At 53.5% G+C, this 14,443-nt stretch overlaps 1 protein-coding gene across 2 annotated transcripts in view; it reads left to right on the top strand.

Annotated features, from left to right (window-relative positions):
- The first annotated feature begins 2,585 nt into the window (after positions 1-2,585).
- The window catches only part of LOC140453956 (CREB-regulated transcription coactivator 2-like), a 114,974-nt gene continuing 103,116 nt past the window's right edge, over positions 2,586-14,443 (top strand). For both annotated transcript variants that reach the window (XM_072548833.1, XM_072548832.1), the window contains exon 1: positions 2,586-2,777. In XM_072548833.1, the coding sequence (XP_072404934.1) occupies positions 2,661-2,777 (117 nt within the window). In that variant the 5' untranslated portion in view covers positions 2,586-2,660. The remainder of the gene's footprint in view (positions 2,778-14,443) is intronic.

Below are 14,443 nucleotides of genomic sequence, written 5' to 3'. Positions count from 1 at the left end.
CCAACCAGGTAGCCCAACCCAATCTAGTCCCACCTGCCAGCACCCAGCCCATATCCCTCCAAACCCTTCCTATTCAGGCACCCATCGAAGTGCCTTTTAAGTGTTGTAATTGTACCAGGCTCCACCACTTCCTCTGGCAGCTCATTTCCATGGATACACCCCAGCCAAACACCTTGAACTTATGCTCTCTTTGAAGGGCTTTTGCCCGAAACGTCGATTTCGCTGCTCGTTGGATGCTGCCTGAACTGCTGTGCTCTTCCAGCACCACTAATCTAGTATTTGGTTTTCAGCATCTGTAGTCATTGTTTTTATCTTGAAAAAAGACCTTGGCTATTCACCCCATCCACACCCCTCATGATTTTATAAACATCTATAAGGTCACCAACCAGCCTTTGATGCTCCAGGGGAAAATAGCCCTAGCCTATTCAGTCTCTCCTTACAGCTCAAACCCTGCAATCTTGGCAACTTGTAAATCTTTTCTGAATCTAGCTGATCAAAGCCAACAATACTAGATTTGCATTAAAAGTTAGCAGCTTATACGTGGAATAAAAAGGAGGTCGTGTTACAGCTGTACAGGACATGGGTTAGGCCACTTTTGGAATATTGTATGCAATTCTGGTCTCCCTTCTATTGGAAAGAAAGATGTTGTGAAACATAAGAGTTCAGAAAAGATTAAAAGGATGTTGCCAGTGTTCGAGGGTTTGAGCTACAGGGACAGTCTGGAAGGCAGGGGCTGTTTTCCCCCCTGGGGAGCAGTAGAACTACACGTCCCAGAAAGCTACTGGACGCGGGGTTAAGGTTGATGTTTGGTGGGTGTGGAGGCTTTGGGAATATGTAGATTGAAGATGAGGATGATGCTGATGCGGTGTCGTCTGCGAGCAGGAATCCAGCTGAAGACCTGGAGCACGAGGGAGGTGACGGAAAGGACTACTGAGGGGTGATCTTTATAGAGGTTTATAAAATCATGAGGGACGTAGTTAGAGTAAATAGACAGTCTTTTCCCTGGGGTGGGGAGAGTCCAGAACTAAAGGTCATAGGTTTGGGTGAGAGGGGGAAAATTGAAAAGGGACCTAAAGGGTAACTTTTTCATGTAGAGGGTGATGTGTATATGGAATGAGTTGCGAGAGGACGTGGTGGAGGCTGGTACAATTACAAACAGGTGGGGACTGAGGGTGAATGTTTATCAACAAAATTAAAACTCACAACTCCAGGTGAAGGTCCAACAGCTTTATTTGGAAGTACTAGCTTTTGGAATGCTGCTATTTTGTCAGATAGCGAGTAGGGTTGGATTATAAGACACAGAATTTATAATGCTGCCCCACTCACTGCCTGACAAAGAAGCATTGCTCCAAAAGCTAGTGCCTTCAACCTATAACCTGGGGAGTTATTTTTTAACTTTGTACATCTCAGGTCAATTAAGGTACCTCCTCATCATATCAACATAATGACACCAGGGAATGACCGTGAGATTTGTATTTACAACAATTTATCATCCTGCTCTGATGAATCTGAAAAGGCTTCACTGCCAATGCAAAGCAGTGCTGTGGCTACAGGTACAGTATATAACCATTCAGATTTGGATTTTGCCACTTCGAAGAACCATGCTCTCTGTATTAGCACTTAGATTAGATTAGATTACTTACAGTGTGGAAACAGGCCCTTCGGCCCAACAAGTCCACACCGCCCCGCCGAAGCGCAACCCACCCATACCCCTACATCTACCCCTTACCTAATACTACGGACAATTTAGCATGGCCAATTCACCTAACCTGCACATCTTTGGAGTGTGGGAGGAAACCGGAGCATGGAGGGAATGTGCAAACTCCACACAGAGAATCGCCTGAGGCGGGAATTGAACCCGGGTCTCTGGCGCTGTGAGGCAGCAGTGCTAACCACCGTGCCGCCCAAAAACAAATGAGATGGCCCAGGCTGTGACACAAAATTTCCATAATTCACGAAGCATTTGACTTTAGAACAGTTTTGGCAAAACTTTCTCAAGTTACAGGGTCAACACAAAGCCAAGGAAACCGTGCTTGAACCTGTCCAAAGTAGGGTATGACACTAATCTTTGGCCATAAGTTCTGTGTCTGATGATCTAATACTCCGCAACCACCTGAGGAAGGAGCACAGCTCCAAAAGTGAATGCTTCCAAATGGAGGGGATGCTCTTCACAATGTTGGTGGGCCAAATGGCCTGTTTCCAAACTGCGGGGATTGTATATTTCAAAATATCTGTTGGACTAGAACCTGGTGTTATGAGATTTTTAAGGGTGTAGTTCTTTCGCCTCTCCCCTCTCCTTCAGAGAACAAGAAACGTGGGCAGCAGTGGAACTACATGTCCCAGAAGGCGGGTGGAGGCGGGGGTCAAGGGTGACGTTGGGGGAGCGCGGAGGGTTCGGGGAGATGTAGTGTGAGGATGATGCCGACGCGGTGTCCTCTGGGAACAGTAGTCCAGCCGAAGACCTGCGGCACGAGGGAGATGATGGAAAGGACTACACATCCCAGAGGGCGAGGCGGGTCGGTCGGGCAGGATTTTGTTTTGGCTGCCTGCCCGGTTGTTTTGACGCGATTAATGTGGTCTCGGGCCGCTTCGCCTGCCCGGCCGCGCCGATTCCGCCCGCGAGCGGCGGCGGCGGCGGCGGAAAAAAAATCGCCATCAACATGGCGGGCGGCAACAACCCGCGGAAATTCAGCGAGAAGATCGCCCTCCACAACCAGAAGCAGGCGGAGGAGACGGCCGCCTTCGAGGAGGTGATGATGGAGCTCAACAACTCGCGGGTAAGGCGCTGGCGGTGAGGGCTGGGGCCCAGGGAGGCGCCGCTGGACACCGCGGCCTAGTGCTCAGGCTCAGGGCCGACCTGTCACTGCCAGCACGGGGCCTCCGGCTGCGGCTGAACAAACACAGCCTCGAGACACTGCACCTCGACACAGACCCAGGGCCGGGGGGGGGGAGCAGCTCAACACACAGTCCCAGGCCCCAAACCTTATCCCCACTCACTGAGAAACAGCCTGGAGCTGTCAGGGACAGAGGGCAGCACTGGGGACAGGTCTGTCCCTGTATAACACTGGGGTACAGTACTGGTGGGGACAGGTCTGTCCCTGTATAACACTGGGGTACAGTACTGGTGGGGACAGGTCTGTCCCTGTATAACACTGGGGTACAGTACTGGTGGGGACAGGTCTGTCGCTGTATAACACTGGGGTACAGTACTGGTGGGGACAGGTCTGTCACTGTATAACACTGGGGTACAGTACTGGTGGGGACAGGTCTGTCCCTGTATAACACTGGGGTACAGTACTGGTGGGGACAGGTCTGTCCCTGTATAACACTGGGGTACAGTACTGGTGGGGACAGGTCTGTCCCTGTATAACACTGGGGTACAGTACTGGTGGGGACAGGTCTGTCCCTGTATAACACTGGGGTACAGTACTGGTGGGGACAGGTCTGTCACTGTATAACACTGGGGTACAGTACTGGTGGGGACAGGTCTGTCCCTGTATAACACTGGGGTACAGTACTGGTGGGGACAGGTCTGTCACTGTATAACACTGGGGTACAGTATGGGGTGGGGACAGGTCTGTCACTGTATAACACTGGGGTACAGTACTGGGTGGGGACAGGTCTGTCACTGTATAACACTGGGGTACAGTACTGGTGGGGCCAGGTCTGTCACTGTATAACACTGGGGTACAGTACTGGTGGGGGCGGGTCTGTCACTGTATAACACTGGGGTACAGTACTGGTGGGGACAGGTCTGTCACTGTATAACACTGGGGTACAGTACTGGGTGGGGACAGGTCTGTCACTGTATAACACTGGGGTACAGTACTGGTGGGAACAGGTCTGTCGCTGTATAACACTGGGGTACGGTACTGGTGGGGCCAGGTCTGTCCCTGTATAACACTGGGGTACAGTACGGGGTGGGGACAGGTCTGTCCCTGTATAACACTGGGGTACAGTACTGGTGGGGACAGGTCTGTCCCTGTATAACACTGGGGTACAGTACTGGTGGGGACAGGTCTGTCCCTGTATAACACTGGGGTACAGTACGGGGTGGGGACAGGTCTGTCCCTGTATAACACTGGGGTACAGTACTGGTGGGGACAGGTCTGTCCCTGTATAACACTGGGGTACAGTACTGGTGGGGACAGGTCTGTCCCTGTATAACACTGGGGTACAGTACTGGTGGGGACAGGTCTGTCACTGTATAACACTGGGGTACAGTACTGGGTGGGGACAGGTCTGTCACTGTATAACACTGGGGTACAGTACTGGGTGGGGACAGGTCTGTCCCTGTATAACACTGGGGTACAGTACTGGTGGGGACAGGTCTGTCTCTGTATAACACTGGGGTACAGTACTGGGTGGGGACAGGTCTGTCACTGTATAACACTGGGGTACAGTACTGGTGGGGACAGGTCTGTCACTGTATAACACTGGGGTACAGTACTGGGTGGGGACAGGTCTGTCACTGTATAACACTGGGGTACAGTACTGGTGGGGACAGGTCAGTCACTGTATAACACTGGGGTACAGTACTGGTGGGGACAGGTCTGTCACTGTATAACACTGGGGTACGGTACTGGTGGGGACAGGTCTGTCACTGTGTAACACTGGGGTACAGTACTGGGTGGGGACAGGTCTGTCCCTGTATCACACTGGGGTACAGTACTGGTGGGGACAGGTCTGTCACTGTGTAACACTGGGGTACAGTACTGGGTGGGGACAGGTCTGTCCCTGTATCACACTGGGGTACAGTACTGGTGGGGACAGGTCTGTCACTGTATAACACTGGGGTACAGTACTGGGTGGGGTCAGGTCTGTCCCTGTATCACACTGGGGTACAGTACTGGTGGGGACAGGTCTGTCCCTGAATAACACTGGGGTACAGTACTGGGTGGGGACAGGTCTGTCCCTGTATAACACTGAGGTACAGTACTGGGTGGGGACAGGTCTGTCACTGTATAACACTGGGGTACAGTACTGGTGGGGACAGGTCTGTCACTGTATAACACTGGGGTACAGTACTGGGTGGGGACAGGTCTGTCACTGTATAACACTGGGGTACAGTACTGGTGGGGACAGGTCTGTCCCTGTATCACACTGGGGTACAGTCCTGGTGGGGACAGGTCTGTCCCTGAATAACACTGGGGTACAGTACTGGGTGGGGACAGGTCTGTCACTGTATAACACTGGGGTACAGTACTGGTGGGGACAGGTCTGTCACTGTATAACACTGGGGTACAGTACTGGTGGGGACAGGTCTGTCCCTGTATAACACTGGGGTACAGTACTGGGTGGGGACAGGTCTGTCACTGTATAACACTGGGGTACAGTACTGGTGGGGACAGGTCTGTCCCTGTATAACACTGGGGTACAGTACTGGGTGGGGACAGGTCTGTCACTGTATAACACTGGGGTACAGTACTGGTGGGGACAGGTCTGTCACTGTATAACACTGGGGTATAGTACTGGTGGGGACAGGTCTGTCCCTGTATAACACTGGGGTACAGTACTGGTGGGGACAGGTCTGTCCCTGTATAACACTGGGGTACAGTACTGGTGGGGACAGGTCTGTCCCTGTATAACACTGGGGTACAGTACTGGGTGGGGACAGGTCTGTCCCTGTATAACACTGGGGTACAGTACTGGGTGGGGACAGGTCTGTCACTGTGTAACACTGGGGTACAGTACTGGTGGGGACAGGTCTGTCCCTGTATAACACTGGGGTACAGTACTGGTGGGGACAGGTCTGTCACTGTGTAACACTGGGGTACAGTACTGGTGGGGACAGGTCTGTCCCTGTATAACACTGGGGTACAGTACTGGTGGGGACAGGTCTGTCCCTGTATAACACTGGGGTACGGTACTGGTGGGGACAGGTCTGTCACTGTGTAACACTGGGGTACAGTACTGGTGGGGACAGGTCTGTCCCTGTATAACACTGGGGTACAGTACTGGTGGGGACAGGTCTGTCCCTGTATAACACTGGGGTACAGTACTGGTGGGGACAGGTCTGTCCCTGTATAACACTGGGGTACGGTACTGGTGGGGACAGGTCTGTCCCTGTATAACACTGGGGTACAGTACTGGGTGGGGACAGGGCTGTCCCTGTATAACACTGGGGTACAGTACTGGTGGGGACAGGTCTGTCACTGTATAACACTGGGGTACGGTACTGGTGGGGACAGGTCTGTCCCTGTATAACACTGGGGTACGGTACTGGTGGGGACAGGTCTGTCCCTGTATAACACTGGGGTACGGTACTGGTGGGGACAGGTCTGTCACTGTGTAACACTGGGGTACAGTACTGGTGGGGACAGGTCTGTCCCTGTATAACACTGGGGTACAGTACTGGTGGGGACAGGTCTGTCACTGTGTAACACTGGGGTACAGTACTGGTGGGGACAGGTCTGTCCCTGTATAACACTGGGGTACAGTACTGGTGGGGACAGGTCTGTCCCTGTATAACACTGGGGTACGGTACTGGTGGGGACAGGTCTGTCACTGTGTAACACTGGGGTACAGTACTGGTGGGGACAGGTCTGTCCCTGTATAACACTGGGGTACAGTACTGGTGGGGACAGGTCTGTCCCTGTATAACACTGGGGTACAGTACTGGTGGGGACAGGTCTGTCCCTGTATAACACTGGGGTACAGTACTGGTGGGGACAGGTCTGTCACTGTGTAACACTGGGGTACAGTACTGGTGGGGACAGGTCTGTCCCTGTATAACACTGGGGTACAGTACTGGTGGGGACAGGTCTGTCCCTGTATAACACTGGGGTACAGTACTGGTGGGGACAGGTCTGTCACTGTGTAACACTGGGGTACAGTACTGGTGGGGACAGGTCTGTCCCTGTATAACACTGGGGTACGGTACTGGTGGGGACAGGTCTGTCACTGTATAACACTGGGGTACAGTACTGGGTGGGGACAGGTCTGTCCCTGTATAATACTGGGGTACAGTACTGGGTGGGGACAGGTCTGTCCCTGTATAACACTGGGGTACGGTACTGGTGGGGACAGGTCTGTCACTGTATAACACTGGGGTACAGTACTGGTGGGGACAGGTCTGTCACTGTATAACACTGGGGTACAGTACTGGTGGGGACAGGTCTGTCACTGTATAACACTGGGGTACAGTACTGGTGGGGACAGGTCTGTCACTGTATAACACTGGGGTACAGTACTGGTGGGGACAGGTCTGTCCCTGTATAACACTGGGGTACAGTACTGGTGGGGACAGGTCTGTCCCTGTATAACACTGGGGTACGGTACTGGTGGGGATAGGTCTGTCACTGTATAACACTGGGGTACAGTACTGGGTGGGGACAGGGCTGTCCCTGTATAACACTGGGGTACAGTACTGGTGGGGACAGGTCTGTCACTGTATAACACTGGGGTACAGTACTGGTGGGGACAGGTCTGTCACTGTATAACACTGGGGTACACTACTGGGTGGGGACAGGTCTGTCAGTGTATAACACTGGGGTACAGTACTGGGTGGGGACAGGGCTGTCCCTGTATAACACTGGGGTACAGTACTGGTGGGGGCAGGTCTGTCACTGTATAACACTGGGGTACGGTACTGGTGGGGACAGGTCTGTATAACACTGGGGTACAGTACTGGTGGGGACAGGTCTGTCCCTGTATAATACTGGGGTACAGTACTGAGTGGGGACAGGTCTGTCCCTGTATAACACTGGGGTACGGTACTGGTGGGGACAGGTCTGTCACTGTATAACACTGGGGTACAGTACTGGTGGGGACAGGTCTGTCACTGTATAACACTGGGGTACGGTACTGGTGGGGACAGGTCTGTCACTGTATAACACTGGGGTACAGTACTGGTGGGGACAGGGCTGTCCCTGTATAACACTGGGGTACAGTACTGGTGGGGACAGGTCTGTCACTGTATAACACTGGGGTACGGTACTGGTGGGGACAGGTCAGTCAGTGTATAACACTGGGGTACAGTACTGGGGTGGGGACAGGTCTGTCCCTGTATAACACTGGGGTACAGTACTGGTGGGGACAGGTCTGTCACTGTATAACACTGGGGTACAGTACTGGTGGGGACAGGGCTGTCCCTGTATAACACTGGGGTACAGTACTGGTGGGGACAGGTCTGTCACTGTATAACACTGGGGTACAGTACTGGTGGGGACGGGTCTGTCACTGTATAACACTGGGGTACAGTACTGGTGGGGACAGGTCTGTCACTGTATAACACTGGGGTACAGTACTGGTGGGGACAGGGCTGTCCCTGTATAACACTGGGGTACAGTACTGGGTGGGGACAGGTCTGTCACTGTATAACACTGGGGTACAGTACTGGGGTGGGGACAGGTCTGTCCCTGTATAACACTGGGGTACAGTACTGGTGGGGACAGGTCTGTCACTGTATAACACTGGGGTACAGTACTGGTGGGGACGGGTCTGTCACTGTATAACACTGGGGTACAGTACTGGTGGGGACAGGTCTGTCCCTGTATAACACTGGGGTACAGTACTGGTGGGGACAGGTCTGTCAGTGTATAACACTGGGGTACAGTACTGGTGGGGACAGGTCTGTCCCTGTATAACACTGGGGTACAGTACTGGTGGGGACAGGTCTGTCAGTGTATAACACTGGGGTACAGTACTGGTGGGGACAGGTCTGTCCCTGTATAACACTGGGGTATAGTACTGGTGGGGACCGGTCTGTCACTGTATAACACTGGGGTACAGTACTGGCGGGGACAGGTCTGTCCCTGTATAACACTGGGGTACAGTACTGGTGGGGACAGGGCTGTCACTGTATAACAATGGGGTACAGTACTGGTGGGGACAGGTCTGTCCCTGTATAACACTGGGGTACAGTACTGGTGGGGACGGGTCTGTCACTGTATAACACTGGGGTACAGTACTGGTGGGGACGGGTCTGTCCCTGTATAACACTGGGGTACAGTACTGGTGGGGACGGGTCTGTCCCTGTATAACACTGGGGTACAGTACTGGTGGGGACGGGTCTGTCACTGTATAACACTGGGGTACAGTACTGGTGGGAACGGGTCTGTATAACACTGGGGTACAGTACTGGTGGGGACAGGTCTGTCCCTGTATAACACTGGGGTACAGTACTGGTGGGGACAGGTCTGTATAACACTGGGGTACGGTACTGGTGGGGACAGGTCTGTCCCTGTATAACACTGGGGTACAGTACTGGGTGGGGACAGGTCTGTCACTGTATAACACTGGGGTACAGTACTGGGGTGGGGACAGGTCTGTCCCTGTATAACACTGGGGTACAGTACTGGTGGGGACAGGTCTGTCACTGTATAACACTGGGGTACAGTACTGGTGGGGACGGGTCTGTCACTGTATAACACTGGGGTACAGTACTGGTGGGGACAGGTCTGTCCCTGTACAACACTGGGGTACAGTACTGGTGGGGACAGGTCTGTCAGTGTATAACACTGGGGTACAGTACTGGTGGGGACAGGTCTGTCCCTGTATAACACTGGGGTACAGTACTGGTGGGGACAGGTCTGTCAGTGTATAACACTGGGGTACAGTACTGGTGGGGATAGGTCTGTCCCTGTATAACACTGGGGTATAGTACTGGTGGGGACCGGTCTGTCCCTGTATAACACTGGGGTACAGTACTGGTGGAGACAGGTCTGTCCCTGTATAACACTGGGGTACAGTACTGGTGGGGACAGGTCTGTCACTGTATAACAATGGGGTACAGTACTGGTGGGGACAGGTCTGTCCCTGTATAACACTGGGGTACAGTACTGGTGGGGACGGGTCTGTCACTGTATAACACTGGGGTACAGTACTGGTGGGGACGGGTCTGTCCCTGTATAACACTGGGGTACAGTACTGGTGGGGACGGGTCTGTCCCTGTATAACACTGGGGTACAGTACTGGTGGGGACGGGTCTGTCACTGTATAACACTGGGGTACAGTACTGGTGGGGACGGGTCTGTATAACACTGGGGTACAGTACTGGTGGGGACAGGTCTGTCCCTGTATAACACTGGGGTACAGTACTGGTGGGGACAGGTCTGTATAACACTGGGGTACGGTACTGGTGGGGACAGGTCTGTCCCTGTATAACACTGGGGTACAGTACTGGTGGGGACAGGTCTGTCCCTGTATAACACTGGGGTACAGTACTGGTGGGGACAGGTCTGTCCCTGTATAACACTGGGGTACAGTACTGGTGGGGACAGGTCTGTCCCTGTATAACACTGGGGTACGGTACTGGTGGGGACAGGTCTGTCCCTGTATAACACTGGGGTACGGTACTGGTGGGGACAGGTCTGTCCCTGTATAACACTGGGGTACGGTACTGGTGGGGACAGGTCTGTCCCTGTATAACACTGGGGTACGGTACTGGTGGGGACAGGTCTGTCCCTGTATAACACTGGGGTACGGTACTGGTGGGGACAGGTCTGTCCCTGTATAACACTGGGGTACGGTACTGGTGGGGACAGGTCTGTCACTGTATAACACTGGGGTACTGTACTGGTGGGGACAGGTCTGTCACTGTATAACACTGGGGTACTGTACTGGTGGGGACAGGTCTGTCACTGTATAACACTGGGGTACAGTACTGGTGGGGACAGGTCTGTCACTATATAACACTGGGGTACAGTACTGGTGGGGACAGGTCTGTCCCTGTATAACACTGGGGTACAGTACTGGTGGGGACAGGTCTGTCAGTGTATAACACTGGGGTACAGTACTGGTGGAGACAGGTCTGTCCCTGTATAACACTGGGGTACAGTACTGGTGGAGACAGGTCTGTCACTGTATAACACTGGGGTACAGTACTGGTGGGGACAGGTCTGTCACTGTATAACGCTGGGGTACAGTACTGGTGGGGACAGGTCTGTCCCTGTATAACACTGGGGTACAGTACTGGTGGAGACAGGTCTGTCCCTGTATAACACTGGGGTACAGTACTGGCGGGGACAGGTCTGTCCCTGTATAACACTGGGGTACAGTACTGGCGGGGACAGGTCTGTCCCTGTATAACACTGGGGTACAGTATTGGTGGGGACAGGGCTGTCACTGTATAACACTGGGGTACAGTACTGGTGGAGACAGGTCTGTCCCTGTATAACACTGGGGTACAGTACTGGCGGGGACAGGTCTGTCCCTGTATAACACTGGGGTACAGTACTGGTGGGGACAGGTCTGTCACTGTATAACACTGGGGTACAGTACTGGTGGGGACAGGTCTGTCCCTGTATCACACTGGGGTACAGTACTGGGTGGGGACAGGTCTGTCCCTGTATAACACTGGGGTACAGTACTGGTGGGGACAGGTCTGTCACTGTATAACACTGGGGTACAGTACTGGTGGGGACAGGTCTGTCCCTGTATAACACTGGGGTACAGTACTGGTGGGGGACAGGTCTGTCACTGTATAACACTGGGGTACAGTACTGGTGGGGGACAGGTCTGTCACTGTATAACACTGGGGTACAGTACTGGTGGGGACGGGTCTTTCACTGTATAACACTGGGGTACACTACTGGTGGGGACGGGTCTGTCACTGTATAACACTGGGGTACAGTACTGGTGGGGACAGGGCTGTCACTGTATAACACTGGGGTACAGTACTGGGTGGGGACAGGGCTGTCACTGTATAACACTGGGGTACAGTACTGGTGTGGACGGGTCTGTCACTGTATAACACTGGGGTACACTACTGGTGGGGACGGGTCTGTCCCTGTATAACACTGGGGTACAGTACTGGTGGGGACAGGTCTGTCCCTGTATAACAATGGGGTACAGTACTGGTGGGGATAGGTCTGTCCCTGTATAACAATGGGGTACAGTACTGGTGGGGACAGGTCTGTCCCTGTATAACACTGGGGTACAGTACTGGTGGGGACAGGTCTGTCCCTGTATAACAATGGGGTACAGTACTGGTGGGGACAGGTCTGTCCCTGTATAACACTGGGGTACAGTACTGGTGGGGACAGGTCTGTCACCATATAACACTGGGGTACAGTACTGGTGGGGACAGGTCTGTCACTGTATAACACTGGGGTACAGTACTGGTGGGGACAGGTCTGTCCCTGTATTACAATGGGGTACAGTACTGGTGGGGACAGGTCTGTCCCTGTATCACACTGGGGTACAGTACTGGGTGGGGACAGGTCTGTCCCTGTATAACACTGGGGTACAGTACTGGTGGGGACAGGTCTGTCCCTGTATAACACTGGGGTACAGTACTGGTGGGGACAGGTCTGTCCCTGTATAACACTGGGGTACAGTACTGGTGGGGACAGGTCTGTCCCTGTATAACAATGGGGTTCAGTACTGGTGGGGACAGGTCTGTCCCTGTATAACACTGGGGTACAGTACTGGTGGGGACAGGTCTGTCCCTGTATAACACTGGGGTACAGTACTGGTGGGGACGGGTCTGTCACTGTATAACACTGGGGTACAGTACTGGTGGGGACGGGTCTGTCCCTGTATAACACTGGGGTACAGTACTGGTGGGGACGGGTCTGTCCTTGTATAACACTGGGGTACAGTACTGGTGGGGACGGGTCTGTCACTGTATAACACTGGGGTACAGTACTGGTGGGGACGGGTCTGTATAACACTGGGGTACAGTACTGGTGGGGACAGGTCTGTCCCTGTATAACACTGGGGTACAGTACTGGTGGGGACAGGTCTGTATAACACTGGGGTACGGTACTGGTGGGGACAGGTCTGTCCCTGTATAACACTGGGGTACAGTACTGGTGGGGACAGGTCTGTCCCTGTATAACACTGGGGTACAGTACTGGTGGGGACAGGTCTGTCCCTGTATAACACTGGGGTACAGTACTGGTGGGGACAGGTCTGTCTCTGTATAACACTGGGGTACAGTACTGGTGGGGACAGGTCTGTCCCTGTATAACACTGGGGTACGGTACTGGTGGGGACAGGTCTGTCCCTGTATAACACTGGGGTACGGTACTGGTGTGGACAGGTCTGTCCCTGTATAACACTGGGGTACGGTACTGGTGGGGACAGGTCTGTCCCTGTATAACACTGGGGTACGGTACTGGTGGGGACAGGTCTGTCCCTGTATAACACTGGGGTACGGTACTGGTGGGGACAGGTCTGTCCCTGTATAACACTGGGGTACGGTACTGGTGGGGACAGGTCTGTCACTGTATAACACTGGGGTACTGTACTGGTGGGGACAGGTCTGTCACTGTATAACACTGGGGTACTGTACTGGTGGGGACAGGTCTGTCACTGTATAACACTGGGGTACAGTACTGGTGGGGACAGGTCTATCCCTGTATAACACTGGGGTACAGTACTGGTGGGGACAGGTCTGTCACTGTATAACACTGGGGTACAGTACTGGTGGGGACATGTCTGTCACTGTATAACACTGGGGTACTGTACTGGTGGGGACAGGTCTGTCCCTGTATAACACTGGGGTACAGTACTGGTGGGGACAGGTCTGTCCCTGTATAACACTGGGGTACTGTACTGGTGGGGACAGGTCTGTCCCTGTATAACACTGGGGTACAGTCCTGGTGGGGACAGGTCTGTCACTGTATAACACTGGGGTACAGTACTGGTGGGGACAGGTCTGTCCCTGTATAACACTGGGGTACAGTACTGGTGGGGGCAGGTCTGTCCCTGTATAACACTGGGGTACAGTACTGGTGGGGACAGGTCTGTCACTATATAACACTGGGGTACAGTACTGGTGGGGACAGGTCTGTCACTGTATAACACTGGGGTACAGTACTGGTGGGGACAGGTCTGTCAGTGTATAAGACTGGGGTACAGTACTGGTGGGGGCAGGTCTGTCCCTGTATAACACTGGGGTACAGTACTGGTGGGGACAGGTCTGTCCCTGTATAACACTGGGGTCCAGTACTGGTGGGGACAGGTCTGTCAGTGTATAACACTGGGGTACAGTACTGGTGGGGACAGGTCTGTCCCTGTATAACACTGGGGTACAGTACTGGTGGGGACAGGTCTGTCAGTGTATAACACTGGGGTCCGGTACTGGTGGGGACAGGTCTGTCCCTGTATAACACTGGGGTACGGTACTGGTGGGGACAGGTCTGTCCCTGTATAACACTGGGGTACAGTACTGGTGGGGACAGGGCTGTCACTGTATAACACTGGGGTACAGTACTGGTGGGGACAGGTCTGTCCCTGTATTACAATGGGGTACAGTACTGGTGGGGACAGGTCTGTCCCTGTATCACACTGGGGTACAGTACTGGGTGGGGACAGGTCTGTCCCTGTATAACACTGGGGTACAGTACTGGTGGGGACAGGTCTGTCACTGTATAACACTGGGGTACAGTACTGGTGGGGACAGGTCTGTCCCTGTATAACAGTGGGGTACAGTACTGGTGGGGACAGGTCTGTCCCTGTATAACAATGGGGTACAGTACTGGTGGGGACAGGT

The sequence above is a fragment of the Chiloscyllium punctatum genome, chromosome 28 (genome assembly GCF_047496795.1).
Source record: "Chiloscyllium punctatum isolate Juve2018m chromosome 28, sChiPun1.3, whole genome shotgun sequence".
Classification (NCBI taxonomy): Eukaryota; Metazoa; Chordata; class Chondrichthyes; order Orectolobiformes; family Hemiscylliidae; genus Chiloscyllium; species Chiloscyllium punctatum.
Note: the sequence above shows the minus strand (reverse complement) of the source record. Positions and strands in the feature narration are given on the sequence as shown.